Source organism: Salvelinus namaycush, chromosome 25, assembly GCF_016432855.1.
Source record: "Salvelinus namaycush isolate Seneca chromosome 25, SaNama_1.0, whole genome shotgun sequence".
In the NCBI taxonomy this organism is placed as follows: domain Eukaryota; kingdom Metazoa; phylum Chordata; class Actinopteri; order Salmoniformes; family Salmonidae; genus Salvelinus; species Salvelinus namaycush.
In genome coordinates, this window is record NC_052331.1 from 3,268,035 (window position 1) to 3,287,523 (window position 19,489).

A 19,489-nucleotide genomic window follows, 5' to 3' on the forward strand; every position below is an offset into this window, starting at 1 on the left:
TGAATGCACCTTTACTAATACCACTAGGTATCACCTAATGATTGAGAAGTAATGCACTAGTCGTCCTCTCTTGTATTCAAGAAGAGTAACCGGAAGGCTACTGGTTAAGAATAATAGCCTACCAACCAGATTTACTTCTTATCACTGTCTGTCTTAATCCTCTTAAAGCCTTTTCAGGGAGCCATGTTCTTCAAGCATTTAATCAGTTTTGAACTTTCCACTGTGATTCTGCGATTAGCCTACACGCAAATGGAACACACCATCTAGTCTGAGCAGTCGAAGGCATGCGGATTAGGCCTAGCCATCCACCATCAAGTATTCTCTTGGAAGTGTCACACACCCTGACAAGTTATTATTTCATTGAAAGTGGCATAATTGGACTTTGATGACAACTTGATGTGCATACTCAATGGATGGTGGTAGCCAGGAATGTTGATCCATAGCCAAAAGCTGTGTGGTTTTGACTTGCAAGACAAGAGATGCTTGGAGCGCCCTTGTGAAAATGCTGGGATCTGATTGGTAGACGAAGCGGTGCGCTTGACAACCGAAGGGGTTGGGTAGCAGCAGCAGACTCAAGGCAAGAAAGGAAGGAGAAACAAATCGAATCAGGATCGCCGTGACAGCTACGCTTTTTCAACAACATAGAAACAAATCCAGGAGCGTGTTTTCAGCCCATGTATTTTTAGACCAAGGTGCGCTTTAAATCGCATTTGGGAGCGTGTTTGTTAATTATGCGTGAGAAGTATCGCTCCCCACCTATCCCGCCTGTGCTGCTAGCGGATGATTCCCTTCTGGAGTTTGACCTGGGGGTGTATTCATTACGCCGTGTGTTGCAAAACGTTTTGCTACAGAAACAGTTTACTCCAAACGCTGTTGAGTTTTGTCTTGTTCTTAAACGAAAGTTGTAGTTCAGTGGTCTCGCTTCAAAAAATAAATACGCGGCTGAAAGAAATTGTAACCCCGCGGAATTCACGCCACTTGAGAGCATGGAAGAATCGACTATTTGGCTCGTTCCAAACACTTCGCAGACTATTCAGATTGGAATGGCAACTCGTGGAAACAATAACATTAAAATGAACTAGCTAGCTACAACTTCCGTTTATGAATACAACAGATTTTACGTGACGTTGAGGAGCGTTTGGAGTAAACCGTTCCTGTTGCTAAACGTTTTGCAATAGAATCGACGTAATGAATACACCCCTGACTAGCCGTTCTCTTGTCGGCTGGCTGCTTGTCATGATCTGAATCTGTTTGTGGGTTTGGGTGTGCGTTCCTGACAACATTACTCTTCGTGGTATGTAGCTACCAGCTAACATTGGCTGTTAGCTAGCTTGCTAATATATCTGAGACAGCTTGTGTTGTCGTTTATTTCATAACAGGACAAGAACAGCTTGAGGTTAAGTAGCTAGCTAGTTATCTAGCAGTTAGCTAGCTAATTTGCTGTGTTTGAACCCCACCCATAGCTGCAGTGCATAGCTTCATAGCTAGCTAGGTAGTTATAGATTGTAAATATATGTTTATTGGAACCCTCCCGTACAAGTAATACTTAGCTCATCCTTTGTTTAGGTGATACGCATAGTTTATTTGCTGTTAAATTGTTGCCGCTGCTGCAGTCATTGTCCCCAGCAGTGCATCTGGCATGATCTGCATGCAACTTGGTTGTTATTTTTCTCTTCTGAATGGCCTGTTATGTTGATTGCCAGATATCTAACAATGTTCTTTGTTGACTGGACCAAGGTCTATTTAAAAGCAGAATGATGTAACGTTAGCATCAGTACGTTTTGAGCAACCACTTGCTTGGACACCTTGTCAACAATGCAGGTTGCAGTGCAACACCAAGATAGGCTAACTAGCTATGTCAATAGTCATGCTAACACCCCATAATAAATAAAAAAATGTTTAACCTTTATTTAACTAGGCAAGTCAGTTAATAACAAATTATTATTTACAATGACGGTCTACCGGGGAACAGTACCGTGTTCAGGGGCAGAACGACAGATTCGACCCAGCAACCTTCCGGTTACTGGCCCAACGCTCTAGCCACTAGGCTACCTGCCGCCCCAAATTAAATGAACATCAAAGCAATTCTAGTCCATAATGTGTTACTACTTAATTAATAGCACAGCTGTGTGTGTGATTGGATTAACTCTCTACTGCAGACTTTGTACTGACACTGTCCTGCTAATCACAGTAGCCAGAGAGTTGGGGCTTGATTCCATTAGGCACAATTGAGGCTTTTGTCATTTTGTCCACATTAAGTAGGTGCGCAGAGAAGTACCTATATTTCCTGTGCTTGTTTGCAGGAAGGAATTGAAATGAATTATGATAGACTTCTTAAAAGCCTATTCAAAAGCAAGGTCAACAATTGTTGGCCAAGCAAAAATATTGGGAACCAAAAAATAATTGGTTGACCACAGTGTGGCAATAAAGTGACATTGTTACATTAGAAATTGATTGTTTACCAGACAGCTGGGTCAGATGAAAATATTGGGTTTTCACGGATACAGTGTCTTCAACCTAGCTTCCTTTTCCTTTGAAAACCGGATGTGGGGACCTGTTCAGTCGTTTCTTTATGCCCGCTACGCTAGGTTAACCAGACAGATACTAGGCTGCCTTTCTAGGATCACCAAGAGAGCCTCCGTTTGTGGTTTGTATACTCACTCTGAGTTGTGTTGCTGGTCTATGTGTGTGGGTGTGTCAGCCCGTCGTCACCATGGCAGCAGAGGAGATCATCAATGTGAAGGAGGTGGAGATCATCAAGGTGATCCTGGACTTCCTCAACTCCAGGAAACTTCACATCAGCATGCTGGCCCTGGAGAAAGAGAGCGGAGTCATCAACGGACTCTACTCTGACGACATGCTGTTCCTCAGGTACACCTGGGTCGTATTCATTAGGCACCAACAAAAACAAAACACAAGATTAAAACAGGGAGGGACTACCTGGATTTATCCAACAAGGATCTTTTCATTTTCAGTTGCAAAATTATTTGCTACGGTGTGCCCTAGTGAATATGACCCTGACATTAATGTTTGGGTCTTACTACATGGCTAGGTTTGGAATGACAAAGGTCTGGCTCGCCCATAGCATATCAGGACACCTCCATAAGTGTTTGCTGCAATACAACAGTTGACAGACTAATTAGACAAGATTGTTGCTGTTCAGCGTTCCAAAGCATTTTCATCAACTTCATGCAGGTTTCGTTTTTCAGTCGCATATGAATAGGTCACTGGTTGCTAAACTAATGCTCAAACACTAACAATGTTCAGAAAGTGCAGCATCATTTCCTTTGTTCGTGCAATAATGATCTAGACCTCTTCCATGCTGGATTGGAGTGGACATTTGAATGTCAGCCAGCAGTGTAGACCTCTTTGGCATTCCACTCAGCTGAGTGTGTGAAATGCCTGATGGGATTGGAGTTGGACCCCTTTCACACAGAGGGCCCCCCTGTTACCTGGTGACCATTCACTGCCTGTCTTTCATCTGCCAATAAAAAAACAATCTGTTCTGTTACCGTAAGACATGGCATTGCAGGGAAATCAAATAGAGAACCCTTTGTTTATTTTTGTTCTGTTTTGTTTTTCCTGAAATTATCTGGCTAGTGTGAATAGGCTCAGAGCACGTAATAGGTGTCACAAAGACCAACATTTTACATCAGATGTATTAACTGCTAGGGGCCCGGGACAATTACCATTATCGTGATACTCGTTAGGATCGTGGAAACAAAACACAAAGCAGATTTAACTTCTTTAGGAAAACAGCCCTAATGTTGGAAACAAACATCATTATGTTGTCATCCAGAGTCACATTTATTTATTTTCCAGGCTATAGCACACACTATACAGCAGGTTTTTAAAGGACCAAAGAGTTTGGTCTGCTTTGCGTTTTTAATTTTTGCCATGGGAAAAAATATTGCGATACTGGTATCAACCCGGCCCTATAACTGACTCGTTTGTGCATTGTTTATCTCTGTCCAGACAGCTGGTGTTGGATGGGCAGTGGGACGAGGTGCTCCAGTTCATTCAGCCGTTGGAGTGCATGGACACGTTTGACAGGAAAAGGTGAGGCATCGATACAACACTAAATTCTGTGGTCAGAAATGAACGTACGTAGTCTTGACTATGCCTGGCCATTTCTGCAGTTAGCAATGCTATTATTGCCTTGTCAAACAACAACACGTTAGCCAACTGACACCCAGGCTAGAATGTTCAGGCAGATACTGGGTTTGAATTACTTTACTGACACGTACATATACTGTAGGATGAGACAACCCAGCACTGGGGCTATATTATATTGTTGTGCTGTCATAGGTTCCGTTACATCGTCCTGAAGCAGAAGTTTCTGGAGGCCCTGTGTGTGAACAACGCCATGTCTGCTGAGGGCGAGCCACAGCATGTGAGTCAACAGACAAAGAATAGCCCCCCACCCCACACACACACACACACACACACACACACACACACACTTTGTTCTAGTGTCTGTCTCTGCCCTTACATTTTCCATCTCCCTGTCTTTGTTTGTCTGTCTCCTTTCCTCTGTCTCCTTCTGAATGAGCAAACAAATGAGCAATGAATCCTGAAACAGTCCCGCTTTTATTTTTCCATCTAATTATTTTCTATTTCTCGCTGCTTCTTTTTCTCCTAGCCCACACACTTTCATTGAGTTTTCTCTACCCATCGTCCTATATTAGCTTAGTCACAGACAGTGTAGATGTGAATCCAGCTTGTGTAGCCTGGCTGGATTAGTCTGGGCTCCTCAAGCCAGCTGTGTCTGTGTGTATACGTGTGTTAGGTTGTCAGCCCAGCTCTTCATGAGTTAGTGTGTGACATGTGAGTCAGATTTAGGTCTAGGTTAGATCTCGTGAACATCTCTTTTGCACATTTATTCAAAGCAGTTCAAAGTAACACAGACCTGTTCTTATTTCTGAGGGTTCTCCTTGGACGTGATAGAGATCTAAGCCCTTCTACCCTGACGTTTAGAATCTAAGGGTGGGTTGCACCAACATGGTTTAAATTAATCTAGGTTTTAAAGTGAACATTTAGATTAGAGGAAGGATTTAATTTAACTAGGATTAATTTAAAATTAGGTTTAAAATTTGGTGCAGCAAGATTAATAGATAAACCTTGATTTAACTCAGTTTAAGAGATAATCCATGTTGGTGCAACCCAACCTAAGCCTCAGAGAGCGATAACAGGTAGCTGCTTTTCTACAGGATCTACAGACATTCTGGGTTTATATGTTCAAAACATACTTTTTCATCCCCCCTCTGTCTCTGAGGGAATGTTGAGTCTGGAGGGAATGGGGCTCATACATGCTGAGAACAACTCAGCATGCCTTTTCAAATCAACGTTTATTGCTACATTGCCTCTAGAAATGAATAAATATGATCAAAGCGTTTTCTTTATTTATTGCAAACCTTCTAGAGTGTATCAAAGTCCTGCTACATGTGAGAGCGTAACATGAGTGAATCTGATGTGGCCCAAAATCCACTCTTTCTTTCTCTCCCCTCTACCGCTCTCTCTCTCTCTCTCTCCTCCCTTCATCCTTCTCTCCCTCAGTTGGAGTTCACCATGCAGGAGGCGGTGAAGTGTCTTCATGCTCTGGAGGAGGTCTGTCCCTCTAAAGATGACTACAGCAAGCTATGTCTGCTCCTCACCCTGCCTCGTCTCACCAACCACGCTGAGTTCAAGGCATGACACATTTTTATATTTATGGCATACTATATCATATTATAATAATATATATTATTATTATTATTATTTTATGGCATCTGACCTTCTGAATCGTACTGTTATTCTAGCACAGTTGATTGATTCGAATACTTACTTTGAAGAAGGTTAGGTAACAGTTTACTGAAAGCAGGTATCAAAAGGAATAGAACTCTAGTCACTTTAATAATGTTTACATATCTTGCATTACTCATCTCATATGCATATACTGTTTTCTATACTATTCTACTGTATCTTAGTCCGTTCCGCTCTGACATCGCTCGTCCATATGTATAGTCTTAATTAATTCCTACTTAGATTTGTGTGTATTGGGTATATGTTGTGTAACTTGTTAGATATTACTGCACTGTCGGAGCTAGAAGCACAAGCATTTCGCTACACCCGCAATAACATCTGCTAATCACGTGTACGTGACCAATAAACGTTGATTTGAAAAGGCATTACTACGTTGTTCTCAGCATGTATGAGCGCTTGTGGTTTATTATTCTCTCATAATGCTCTATCTGATGTATTTCAATGCGGCAGTTTTCAAACCATCCCAAAATGGATTGCTCTGAGAGAACACTGAGACATTTTAAAGATGTCATCGTGTTTTGGATTTTAGCTAAATGACTAAACAGTATAACGTTTCCCCTCCAGGACTGGAACCCCAGCACGGCGCGGGTGCACTGTTTCGAGGAGGCGTGCACCATGGTGTCAGAGTTCATCCCTGCAGACAGGAAGCTGAGCGAGGCGGGGTTCAGGGCCTCAGAGAACCGCCTCTTCCAGCTCCTCATTAAAGGCGTTCTGTATGAGTGCTGCGTCGAGTTCTGCCAGGTACTTACAAAGTACCTATACGATTCTATCGATGGCTTGATATTACTGTTTTGGTTGAATATGATGTTATGATTTCATTGCTCGCTTGATTTATATGAATTAGTCATTGATTCATTCAGTGCTTGATTGGCTGATAGATTGATGGATTGACTACCTCTGTGTCCAGAGCAAGGCGACAGGCGAGGAGATCACGGAGGGCGAGGTGCTCCTGGGGGTGGACATGCTGTGTGGGAATGGCTGTGATGACCTGGATCTGTCCTTACTCTCCTGGATGCAGAACCTGTCCCACAGCGTCTTCTCCTGCGCCTTCGAGCAGAAGCTGCTACAGATCCACGTGGACCGCCTGGTCAAGCCCGCCAAGGCCGGCTACGCAGACCTCCTCACCCCGCTAATCAGCAAGCTGTCCCCCTACCCCTCCTCGCCCCTCCGCCGCCCCCAGTCCGCCGATGCCTACATGTCCCGCTCCCTGAACCCGGCCCTGGACGGGCTGTCCTATGGTCTGTCTGGCCAGGAGAAGAGGGGCCCAGGGGGGGACACGGCGGGGGGGAAGGGGGTGTCCCCCATGTCTCATTCCTTTGCTAACTACCACACGGGGGGCCAGAGTCTGAGCAGGAGTCTGATGCTGGAGAGCTCCGACTGCCACAGCATCTTTGAGGAGTCGCCTGAGAGGTGAGAGGAGGATGGGTTGGATTCATGTAGGTCTAAAAGGGTTTTCCATTGTAAGTGGGGAATTTAACTCATCTACCGTTAATGTGTAGTACCCACCTGGGTGATGCGCTCTACCTAGTCATTTTGCCCTCTAGAATAATCCCCAAACATTGGCTAAGGAGGCCAAGTAATTACATGAATTAACCTGTTTGATTTAGCCCAGACACTGGAGTAGCCTGTTGATTAGCCTGCGTGGTAGAAAACACTTGAGACTCTACTGTTGGAGAAGCTCAGTGATTATCTTGAATTTTTCTACTGCTCAATAACACCCACTTATGCGGACACTGTGACAGTAGGGAGTAGCTGAGTGACAGTAGGGAGTAGCTGAGTGACAGTAGGGAGTAGCTGAGTGACAGTAGGGAGTAGCTGAGTGACAGTAGGGCGTAGCTGAGTGTCAGTAGGGAGTAGCTGAGTGACAGTAGGGATGATCTGAGTTGTGTCTGGTACATCTGTTTGTACTCTGCAACCCTCTCTCTGCACTTGCATTTCACTGTACCGTTTACACCTGCTGTATCCTGTGCACGTGATGAATACACTTGGATTCGATTTTATGTTTTGCTAACTTCATTGCTGTGATTGGTGTTGGCAAGAAAGCACAAACAGATGTGGGACTCAAATCAAATGTTATTTGTCACATGCGGGGGGCAGTGCAAATAGTCTGGGTAGCCATTTGATTAGATGTTCAGGAGTCTTATGGCTTGGGGGTAGAAGCTGTTTAGAAGCCTCTTGGTCCTAGTACTCCGGTACTGCTTGCCATGCGGTAGCAGAGAGAACAATCTATGACTAGGGTGGCTGGAGTCTTTGACAATTTTTAGGGCCTTCCTCTGACACCGCCTGTATAGAGGTCCTGGATGGCAAAAAGCTTGGCCCCGGTTATGTACTGGGACGTACGCACTGCACTCTGTAGTGCCTTGCGGTCGGAGGCCGAGCAGTTGCCATACCAGGCAGTGATGCAACCAGTCAGGATGCTGCAGCTGTAGAACCTTTTAAGGATCTGAGGACCTATGACAAATCTTTTCAGTCTCCTGAGAGGGAATAGGTTTTGTTGTGCCCTCTTCAGGACTGTCTTGGTGTGCTTGGACCATGTTAGTTTGTTGGCGATGTGGATGCCAAGGAACTTGAAGCTCTCAACCTGTTCCACTACAGCCCTGTCGATGAGAATGGGGCTGGGCTCGGTCCTCCATTTCCTGTAGTCCACAATCATCTCCTTTGTCTTGATCACGTTGAGGGAGAGGTTGTTGTCCTGGCACCACCCGGTCAGATCTCTGACCTCCTCCCAATAGGCTGTCTTGTTGGTGATCAGGCCTACCACTGTTGTGTCATCGGCAAACTTAATGATGGTGTTGGAGTCGTGCCTGGCCGTGCAGTCATGGGTGAACAGGGAATACAGGAGGGGACTGAGCACGCACCCCTGAGGGGCCGCTGTGTTGAGGATCAGCGTGGCAGATGTGTTGTTGCCTACCCTTACCACCTGGGGGTGGCCCGTCAGGAAGTCAAGGATCCAGTTGCAGAGGGAGGTGTTTAGACCCAGGGTCCTTAGCTTAGTGATGAGCTTTGAGGGCACTATGGTGTTGTACGCTGAGCTGTAGACAATGAATAGCATTCTCACATAGGTGTTCCTTTTGTCCAGGTGGGAAAGGGCAGTGTGGAGTGCAATAGAGATTGCATCATCTGTGGATTTGTTGGGGCGGTATGCAAATTTGAGTGTGTCTTGCACCACTAGGAGCGCCGCCTCTGGATGAGCGTTTTCCTGTTTGCTTATGGTGGTATACAGCTCATTGAGTGCGGTTTTAGTGCCAGCATCGATCTGTGGTCTCTGGTTCTTCTTCCTAGCTCCAGGACGGACACGCCCGTAGATAAGATGATGAGTTCGGGCACCCTGCGCCCTGACTCCGCCCCTGGAGAGGATGCCCCGTCACCAGGCTCTGCACAGAGGAACGAGGTAAAACACCTGATGGAGGAGAGGAAGATGAGATGTAACCAGGTCTGTCTTGCAAAATATACAGATTTCTAGAAAATACATTTGAAGTCGGAAGTTTACATACACTTAGATTGGAGTCATTAAAACTTGTTTTTCAACCCCTCCACAAATTTCTTGTTAACAAACTATAGTTTTGGCAAGTTGGTTAAGACATCTACTTTGTGCATGACACAAGTCATTTTTCCAACAATTGTTTACAGACAGATTATTTCACTTATAATTCACAGTATCACAATTCCAGTGGGTCAGAAGTTTACATACACTAAGTTGACTGTGCCTTTAAACAGCTTGGAAAATTCCAGAAAATTATGTCATGGCTTTAGAAGCTTCTGATAGGCTAATTGACATCATTTGAGTCAATTGGAGGTGTACCTGTGGATGTATTTCAAGGCCTACCTTCAAACCCAGTGCCTCTTTGCTTGACATCATGGGAAAATCAAAAGAAATCAGCCATGACCTCAGAAAAACAATTGTAGACCTCCACAAGTCTGGTTCATCCTTGGGAGCAATTTCCAAACGCATGAAGGTACCACATTAATCTATACAAACAATAGTACGCAAGTATAAACACCATGGGACCACGCAGCCGTCATACCGCTCAGGAAGGAGACGCGTTCTGTCTCCTAGAGATGAACATACTTTGGTGCGAAAAGTGCAAATCAATCCCAGAACAACAGCAAAGGACCTTGTGAAGATGCTGGAGGAAACAGGTACAAAAGTATCTATATCCACAGTAAAACGAGTCCTATATCGACATAACCTGAAAGGCCGCTCAGCAAGGAAGAAGCCACTGCTCCAAAACCACCATAAAAAAGCCAGACAACGGTTTGCAACTGCACATATGGACAAAGATCGTACTTTTTCGAGAAATGTCCTCTGGTCTGATGAAAGAAAAATAGAACTGTTTGGCCATAATGACCATCGTTATGTTTGGAGGAAAAACGGGGATGCTTGCAAGCCGAAGAACACCATCCCAACCGTGAAGCACGGGGGTGGCAGCATCATGTTGTGGGGGTGCTTTGCTGCAGGAGGGACTGGTGCACTTCACAAAATAGATGGCATCATGAGGGAGGAAAATTATGTAGATATACTGAAGCAAAATCTCAAGACATCAATCAGGAAGTTAAAGCTTGGTTGCAAATGGGTCTTCCAAATGGACATTGACCCAAAGCATGCTTCCAAAGTTGTGGCAAAATGGCTTAAGGACAACAAAGTCAAGGTATTGGATTGGCCATCACAAAGCACTGACCTCAATCCTATAGAAAATGTGTGGGCAGATCTGAAAAAGCGTGTGCGAGCAAGGAGTCCTACAAACCTGACTGTTACCCCAGCTCTGTCAGGAGGAATGGGCCAAAATTCATCCAATTTATTGTGGGAAGCTTGTGGAAGGCTACTCAAAACATTTGACCCAAGTTAAACAATTTAAAGGCAATGCTACCAAATACTAATTGAGTGTATGTAAACTTCTGACCCACTGGGAATGTGATGAAAGAAATAAAAGCTGAAATAAATAATTATATTATTATGACATTTCACGCTCTTAAAATAAAGTGGTGATCCTAACTGACCTGAGACAGGGAATTTTTTCTAGGATTAAATGTCAGGAATTGTGAAAAACTGAGTTTAAATGTATTTGGCTAAAGTGTATGATAACTTCCGACTTCACCTGTAAGTGCATGAGATGGAAACAATTTTTACCCAGTTCCAACAAACTCTGGAGTCGTCTTCTCTGCTGATGTGTATGGATTGGGATTGTGGAGAGGATTACTTTCAAAGATGGTGGCCTTCTCCCTCAGTCTAAATATAGGCCGGACTTAGAGGTGAATGTGTGTCTGGTGTGTGTGTGTGTGTGTGTGTGAGACTCACTGAGTCATCGACCGTCTGGGGCTTACAGGGCCTGAATTACAGCCAAGAGACATGTCACCTGCCCTGCTCTTTCTCTCTCTCTCTATCTCTGTCTCGTCCTCTCACATGAGTTACAGTACAGCCCAAAGGACACTAGTCCCCTGACTCCACTCCAACTCTAGCCTTCGAAGAGATCAGACTGTGTGAATTAACAGCCCTGCTCTGCCATGTCACCTGGGAGACTGATCAACAGACCAGGAGCAGAATGGGAAATTAGACTGTGTGATTTCACCTTCAGATGAAACTCTGGTTTGTGGGTCCCTCTGCCACACTGTGTGTGTGTGTGTGTGTGTGTGTGTGTGTGTGTGGTTATTGGATTTCACACTGGCTGTGGTCCCTGTGTTAACGAGGGTGAGGGATGGCAATGCATGTCATGAACGGCTTATTTCTTCCAACCCTCTCTCTTTCCCTCGGCATCTCCCTCATATTTGGCACGCTGGCCCCTGGTCAGTGTGTAAGTTAATGCCTGTCAGATGGGCACTGCAGACGGCACCGTAAGCGAAGTTGTCTGTCCTCAGGCCTATGACACACCGTCTTTTCCCTCTCTCTCTGAAGTTACAGAGGGAAGGGGTGTGGGGTCAATGCTGGCTTTGAATGTGAATGGCAGTATGCAAGAAGTTGGCTGTACTTCAAACAATTATGTATTTGGTTTATTTTAGTATGGTGTGTGTGTGTGTGTGTGTGACTACTGAGAAGTTGGGAGGGTTTTACCAGGAGTGTGTGTCGGTGTATGTACAGTGCATTCAGAAAGTATTCAGACCCCTTGACTTTTTCCCCACATGTTATTACGTTACAGCCTTATTGTAAAATGGATGAAATAAAAATTGTTCTCATCAATTTACACACAATACCACATAATGACAAAGTGAAAACCGGTTGTACGTGTGACGATATGTTCACTGTGTGTGTCTTACCACCTCAGCTGCATGACTCAACAGAGAAGTTTGAGGAGTTTTACCGCCAGCGTCTGAGAGTGCAGCAGCACCTGGAGCAGAAGCAGCAGCAGAGACAACTCTACCAGCAGATGCTTCTGGAGGGAGGGGTACAACACAGTGACCAGCCAGCCCCCGGGACAGACGCCACACAGCACAGCCTCACTGAGACGTTCCTCAACAGGTTAGCGATTGGAATGTGGACACACACACACACACACCCTGATACACACAGCACAGGACTTCAGGTCGTCAACAGGTCAGATCACCCATGACTGCACAGCACAAAGTCTGAAACCAACATAACAAACATGAGGTTGCCTTGATTGTCTGTGGTTTGATGAGTTGCCATTTCGTCCTAAACCTTGTAATGACTCTCCTGTTGGACTGCTCTATCTGTGGCAGACCACATTCTGTCAGATGTTAAATCATGTAGTTAGTAGTTCCTTCATGTGACGAATGGAATAAGGGTTTGGAATAAGGGTTGTTGGTTAACATATTGTTTAATTCAAGCACGATTGCCTCAGCCATTTGCAAAAAAAACAAAACTTGGCCGATTTTAGAACACACAGACCCCTCCCTGTACAGCCCATGGCTTCGGCCTAACACGAGGCAACGGAAAGACACGTGTTAAATCCCCAAAATTCAGGACAGTCTGGGTTCAGCGTGACACAAAAATATGGGAACATTTTGAATTTAGTTAAAATAGGAAAGGACAAAGAAAGATCCCAAGAGAACTGTGGAGACACTAAGGATGTCATTATGCCCTGACCTTATAAATAATGCAGGGTGGGGGGGGGGGGGAGAAGGGTTAGATAGGGAGAGATCAAAAGGGCTTTGTCCTACTGATGCACACCGCAGTCTAGAAGGGAGGGCATTAGTGATGGGTCGTTCGCAAACAATCCGATCTTTTTGGTGATCGCCTGGAACCGAATCACATCTGTGAATGCGCCGTTCATTAGGCTCCCCGATTTGCATACTGCTTCTTGAGCCCCAAACAGCGGTGATCTGTCGGTAAGTTCTAGAAACATGAAGGTGGTTATTCCTCACTGCAGGAACAATGGGAAGAGGTGAGAGCCTCATTCTGTTCCACGCAAAATGGTGTGTTAAAAAAAAAAAACGTCCTTTTTATTGCAAGAGATGTAATTTTGTCAGGTAAAATGTATTCGAACTCAGGTATACAATCTGACATAATGGTAGGCAACCTTTTTCTGCTTACATTAGAAATGTGCTATTTTGATTTTATTTATTATATTTATTTATTTTTTACTACTGAACGAAGAGTCGTTTCGGAGCCAAATGAACAGCTAATTTAGATGAGCGGAGCCAAAAGATTTGGACTGCCAATCACTGGAGAGCATGGCCTGACCCTATGATGTCATCTCGACTATAGTGAAACCACAGGTCAATGAGAGAATCTAGCCTCAGCCTGGCTGGTTCAAAGCCTGGATGTGACTGTTGTATTGTCCTGTTGGACAAAACTGCTGACTAATGCTTAGAGATACAGATGACTTGACATACTGGTGTTTTTCTCAGTAACAGGTTCTGAAAGGGGACGTTGGTTTGTGTGTGTTGGGGGGAGGTGCTGATGGTGGTGGTGTTGCAGGTTGGTGATGATTAATGATTGGGTGTATAGTGGAGCTGAGTCTGGTACCCCAGATGGAGCAGGGTGTGCCTAGGGGTTGGGGGGGAGGAGTGGAGGAAGCCACAAGGGACCCCTTATTGTCACCCCCCCCCGCCTGCTGCTCCTCTCTGTTCTTTATGAACGGTCTTTAATGTCCTGAGCACCAGCTGCTCCTGTGGTACCTGCTCCGTGTGTCTCTGGAGCAGTGCCAGACTCCGACTGTCATCATCCAACATATTTAAATGACTGACACTATTAAAAAGACAGAGGTGTCTCTGGCTCTGTCCTGTCTGTGTATTAACTTGTGTGTTCTGTCTACCCAGGTCTATTCAGAAGCTGGAGGAGTTGAACGTTGGGATGGAGAGTCTCGAGGAGGATGTCCAGTCTCTGGCCCAGCAGTGCAATGGTACGGGCCCCTCTCCCGAGAACAACAATATCGGTGACTCCGTAGGCTTGACCCCTGACCCCGCCGTGACCCTGACCCCCGAGCAGGGCCAGCCCCATGGAGGAGGGGTGGTCAGCAGCACCCCACAACGCACCGCAGCGGGTCGGGGGGTACCCCCACCGAACGAATCCCCCGTGGTCTCCCAGAGGTGAGCAACGTGTGTGTGTGTGTGTGTGTGTGTGTGTGTGTGTGTGTGTGTGTGTGTGATACACACACGTCTGTATGGCAGGTTTGTATACATTTTGTTGATGTGTTTGTCTTTGTGTACATACACGGGGTAATGTACTAATGTGTTGTATCTGTGTGTGGTCTAGTCCTCAAGTAGCCGGACAGCCTTCCGCATTAGACGACTCACCAGGAGCCCTAACCCGGAGTAAGGAGGTAGGTTCCTATCCCCTTCTCTTTCGTACGTACACACACAGTCTGTCTAACCTCCCACTGTAGGCTTAGTACAACTCTTTAGGAGTGAGAGGCATTGGGGCGGCAGGTATCCTAGTGGTTAGAGCGTTGGGCCAGTAACCGAAAGGTTGCTGGATCGAATCCCAGAGCTGACAATCTGTCGTTCTGCCCCTGAACAAGGCAGTTAATCCACTGTTCCCGGTAGGCCGTTATTGTAAAATAAGAATTTGTTCTTAACAGACTTCCCTAGTTAAGTAAATCAAATTTTTTTAAAAATAGTATCAATTCAGTATATCCACTGAGGTCATGCACAGTAATCCTAGATTATGCACTGTGATGAGTGGAGATTGAATCCATCAGATTATAGTTAGACCGGCAGCGATAAAGGGTATTCCATGTTGGCATGAGCTGTTGGCTCTATTTCAGAATAATGGCATAGAAGATCAACCCAGATTACACTGGTAATTATGTTAAACCCATTGCCCTTGTATATGTGCGGGCAGTTCTGTGTGTGTGTGTGTGTGTGTGTGTGAAAAACATTGTAAAAAATAGTTTTTATTATTTTATTTAACCTTTATTTAAGTCAGTTAAGAACAAATTCTTATTTACAATGACGGCCTACACCGCTCAAACCCGGACGACTCTGGACCAATTGTGCCCCGCCCTGTAGGACTCCCAATCACGGCCGGATGTGATACAGCCTGGACCTTCTTAATCTGGATCTGGATACCCCAGATGCACCGCTCTGCTGACGGGCTAAAAAGCACTTGCCTGGGTCAAGTGGGATATCTTCATTCTCATCCCGAATGTTTGTTTGTGTGTGTTGCAGGGGGACAACGGGGACAAGCCCAAGGCCCTGTTTGTAGCTGTGAACACCCTGGAGGACACTCAGGCAGTGCGCGCTGTAGCCTTCCACCCCACGGGGGCGCTGTACGCTGTCGGTTCCAACTCTAAGACGCTACGCGTGTGTGCCTACCCAGATGCACCGCTGGACACCAGGTAACACACACACACAGCCTAATAACTAATCATTCCTGAAATGGTGGATATCTACTGTTCAATTCCTTTGCGAGGTATTCCGCTGTAATGAGACTTAAGCTTTTATCTCTCTCTGCTCGCTCTCTCTCACTCACCCCCTTTCCTTCCCTCAGTGGGGTGTCGGGTATGACCAAGCAGCCGGAGGTTCGTTTTAAGAGGAATAAGCACCATAAGGGTTCTATCTACTGTGTGGCCTGGAGTCACTGTGGAAAGCTACTAGCCACCGGCTCCAATGACAAATACGTCAAAGTCCTGCCCTTCAGTGCCGAGACCTGCAACGCCACAGGTAAACTCAATACAGAGTTTCATATCCGTTAGAAATCCATTCGATTCAAAGGTTGGGAATCTATAACATTTAAATCCACTCTATACTCGCGTTGGGATCAATTCAGTTTAAATCCTGAAATGTAATTCATCTCCTGAAATGACTGAATTACATTGGAATTTACTCAATATACACCTGACAATGAAAGTTCCAGTTCTCTTGATTTCAGTTCGGTACGCTCGCTCTCACTCGCTCTCGCTCGCTCTCGCTCGCTCTCGCTCTCTCTCAGGTCCAGACCTTGAGTTCAGTATGCATGATGGGACCGTCAGAGACCTGGCGTTCATGGAGGGACCAGAGAGTGGAGGGGCCATCCTGATCAGTGCCGGAGCCGGAGACTGTAACATCTACACTACTGACTGTCAGAGAGGACAGGGCCTACACGCTCTCAGTGGACACACAGGTACACACAAACACTCATTTTTGCGTTGCACTCATGTCCTACTTAGTTAATCATCGTTATTCCTAAATGGGAAAATAAAGGCTTCGGTGAGAGTGCGATGTGAGACTGATGGGTCCGTATGTTTATCCTCAGGTCACGTTCTGTCTCTGTATACGTGGGGAGGGTGGATGATAGCGTCAGGCTCTCAGGATAAGACTGTGAGGTTCTGGGACCTGAGAATACCCACTTGTGTTAGAGTGGTGGGCACTGCCTTCCATGGATCAGGTTGGTACTGCTACCCTACACACGAAAAAACAGACCCACACACATTTATGACACCTACTTAGTAGTCTCTCTCCCTCTTCCCCCTCCGTCTAATATAATTTTTTTAATTTTCTCTCCCCCTCTCAGGCAGTCCCGTTGCCTCGGTAGCGGTTGACCCTAGCGGTCGTCTCCTAGCGACGGGACAGGAGGACAGCGGCTGTATGCTCTATGACATCAGAGGGGGACGCGTTGTGCAGACGTACCGGCCCCACTCCAGCGACGTGCGCTCCGTTAGGTTCTCCCCCGGGGCACACTACCTGCTCACTGGTTCCTACGACACCAAGGTCATGATCAGCAACCTGCAAGGTAAGGAAGACATCTAGGGAAGATCTCAATTGCCTACTCTTCGCATCCTCACTCCTCGTTTCCTTCTGAGTGCCCGTTAGAGGAGAAGGGACCGCCGGCTTTCTCACCCAATGGGTTTTGAGAAGGAGACAAAAAGAGGGCACGAGGAGTATGCAATTGAGTTCTTCCCCTTGTCACTGAATAGTCTGATGGGTGTGTTGTTCAACTGTGTAATTGTTAGTTGTGTGACTGCGCGTTAGTAGTTTTACCGAAGCACAAAGAAGCTAGTGAAGTATTTTATTTGTTTAAGCTGCTATCAATGACTTGGACTCAGAAGTCATTTGTGCCCTTTGTACTCACAATATATTGAAATGTGTGTTTGTCTCTGTAGGTGACTTGACGAAGCCGTTGCCCCTGACTCTGGTAGGGGAGCACGGTGACAAGGTGATCCAGTGCAGGTGGCACACACACGACCTGTCCTTCCTCTCCTCCTCCGCTGACCGTACCGTCACACTCTGGACACACAACACCTAACACACACACACGACCTGTCCTTCCTCTCCTCCTCCGCTGACCGCACCGTCACACTCTGGACACACAACACCTAACAGACACACACTCACGCAACACAACCAAACCCTAGCATGCACATAGCTCGCGAACACACACAAATATAGACACACAAACACAACCCCTAAGTCACATATAGTGGACATGCGTAACCCGTAATACACAACCTGGACACACATATGCACCCTTTTCCTTACACTCTTTTCCCTCTTGCAACAAACAGGACAGTTTGTCCCGCTGTACATTTGGTTGTGTGGCTGTCTGTGGGTATCTTTTGGCTGTATTTAGGTTTGATTTCGTATCCTGCTCCCCTCAACATCACTGCTTCTGTGAACAACTCTCACTTTAGCAAATGCATCCCCTAGTTGTGTGTGTGAGTGAAATGGGGAGAGTGGAAAAAGTGCACCAACTGACCCTCCCCTTCGCTCGCTCTATCACTCCATTCCTCCACTCATCCCATGACTCTTCACATTTTCATCTACAAATGATACATCTACTCCATCATGTTTTGAATAAGGAGAGGGATGTTTTGCTATAGTGCATTGTCTCATATGGTGCCTTGAGTTATCCAGTCTCCCAATACAGAAACCCATGTGGGTCCCTCTCCATTTCAGGGTCAAAAAGGTTTAAGTTTTCTGTGAGCTCTTTTCAAGAACAAATTGACATTCCTAATTAGTTTGCACAGTCAGTGTTTTTGTCGCAGCGTGTGTTACTACGCTGCTATTAGTTGAAGAAACCAAGGCAACGATGTTGCGATCTAAACTGCTGACAATATATCAGGTGCTCCTTGCCGGAGTTGTAATCTGTTGCATTGGTCGATCAATTAGCTATCGCTTAGCTAATTGACAATTAGCTTAGCTGTTGTCAATACTACTACTGTGGGAGTTTCTGATGTCTAACGTTGCTGTGCAAGTCTGCCCGCCGCATTTCTGCTTCAGGCTTTGTAAATATCGGAGACAAAAATGTGTACATTTGCTTGTACGTTTTTAATGTTGAATCAGTGTTTGGTGCAAAATGCTGTCTTCAGACAGTTGTTATGGTGTTTTTTTGCTACGGCTTGCCTGCAAATAGGAAATGATAAAATAGTTGTTTTATATCGACATGGAAGGGAATAACAGATCTACTTTTTGGCTTGGCCAGCTTCAGTGTACGGTTAAGCAAACCTCCCTGTGTAGTGTAGCTTTGCTTTCATCTGCAATGTTACTGGTTGCCACCTAGATGGCAGGCTCTGTCTATTTCGAAAGGGAGTAGCTTATAGCACAATATCTTATCAAATTATAAACCCGTATTGACGGTGTTTTGCGTTTCTTACTTTCAGTTTCTGTATTTTGCACTTTGTCACTAGACCCACCATTTAATACAGTTTTGTTTGATTTGTCAAAAAATCAGGCTTGAGTTTTAGGCTTTGTTCTTTGTGTACAGATTCTCATTTTAAATTAAAAGGCCAAACTAATAAATAGATGTATTTATTTATCTTTTATTTTAAAATTGTATTGTAATATAGGCATCCATTAGATAGTGTTTCCGGTATGTAGCTTTTCTAAACCTTGTTTTAAGTGACTAAGAGAAATGAATAGAGCTTATTGAAGTGTGATCGCTGCTGTGGTATCTAAATAAAATCCTCTTTGACATTTCATACTGAACTTGTGTGATCTGTGATGTCCTTCGTAATAAAGTGAAATCATGATATCATAAACTCAGCAAAAAAAGAAACGTCTCTTTTTCAGGACCCTGTCTTTTAAAGATCATTTGTAAAAATCCAAATAACTTCACAGATCTTCATTGTAAAGGGTTTAAACACTGTTTCCCATGCTTGTTCAATGAACCATAAACAATTAATGAACATGCACCTGTGGAACGGTCGTTAAGACACTTAACAGCTTACAGACGGTAGGCAATTAAGGTCACAGTTATGAAAACGTAGGACACTAAAGGAGCCTTTCTACTGACTGAAAAACACCAAAAGAAAGATGCCCAGCGTCCCTGCTCATCTGCGAGAACGTGCCTTAGGCATTCTGCAAGGACGCATGA

General features: G+C 45.2%; 1 protein-coding gene across 1 annotated transcript; it reads left to right on the top strand.

Moving 5' to 3' along the window:
* The first annotated feature begins 1,177 nt into the window (after positions 1–1,177).
* Positions 1,178–19,088, top strand: LOC120020162 (WD repeat-containing protein 47-like). The gene is made up of 17 exons (XM_038963639.1): positions 1,178–1,294; positions 2,702–2,871; positions 3,976–4,059; positions 4,309–4,393; positions 5,557–5,688; positions 6,367–6,543; positions 6,710–7,212; positions 9,085–9,193; positions 12,060–12,253; positions 14,017–14,286; positions 14,453–14,519; positions 15,367–15,536; positions 15,689–15,861; positions 16,130–16,300; positions 16,433–16,564; positions 16,691–16,909; positions 17,280–19,088. Exons 2-17 carry the CDS (start codon positions 2,714–2,716, stop codon positions 17,420–17,422), a joined length of 2,787 nt encoding a protein of 928 aa, XP_038819567.1. The 5' UTR covers positions 1,178–1,294; positions 2,702–2,713; the 3' UTR covers positions 17,423–19,088.
* Positions 19,089–19,489: the final 401 nt, after the last annotated feature.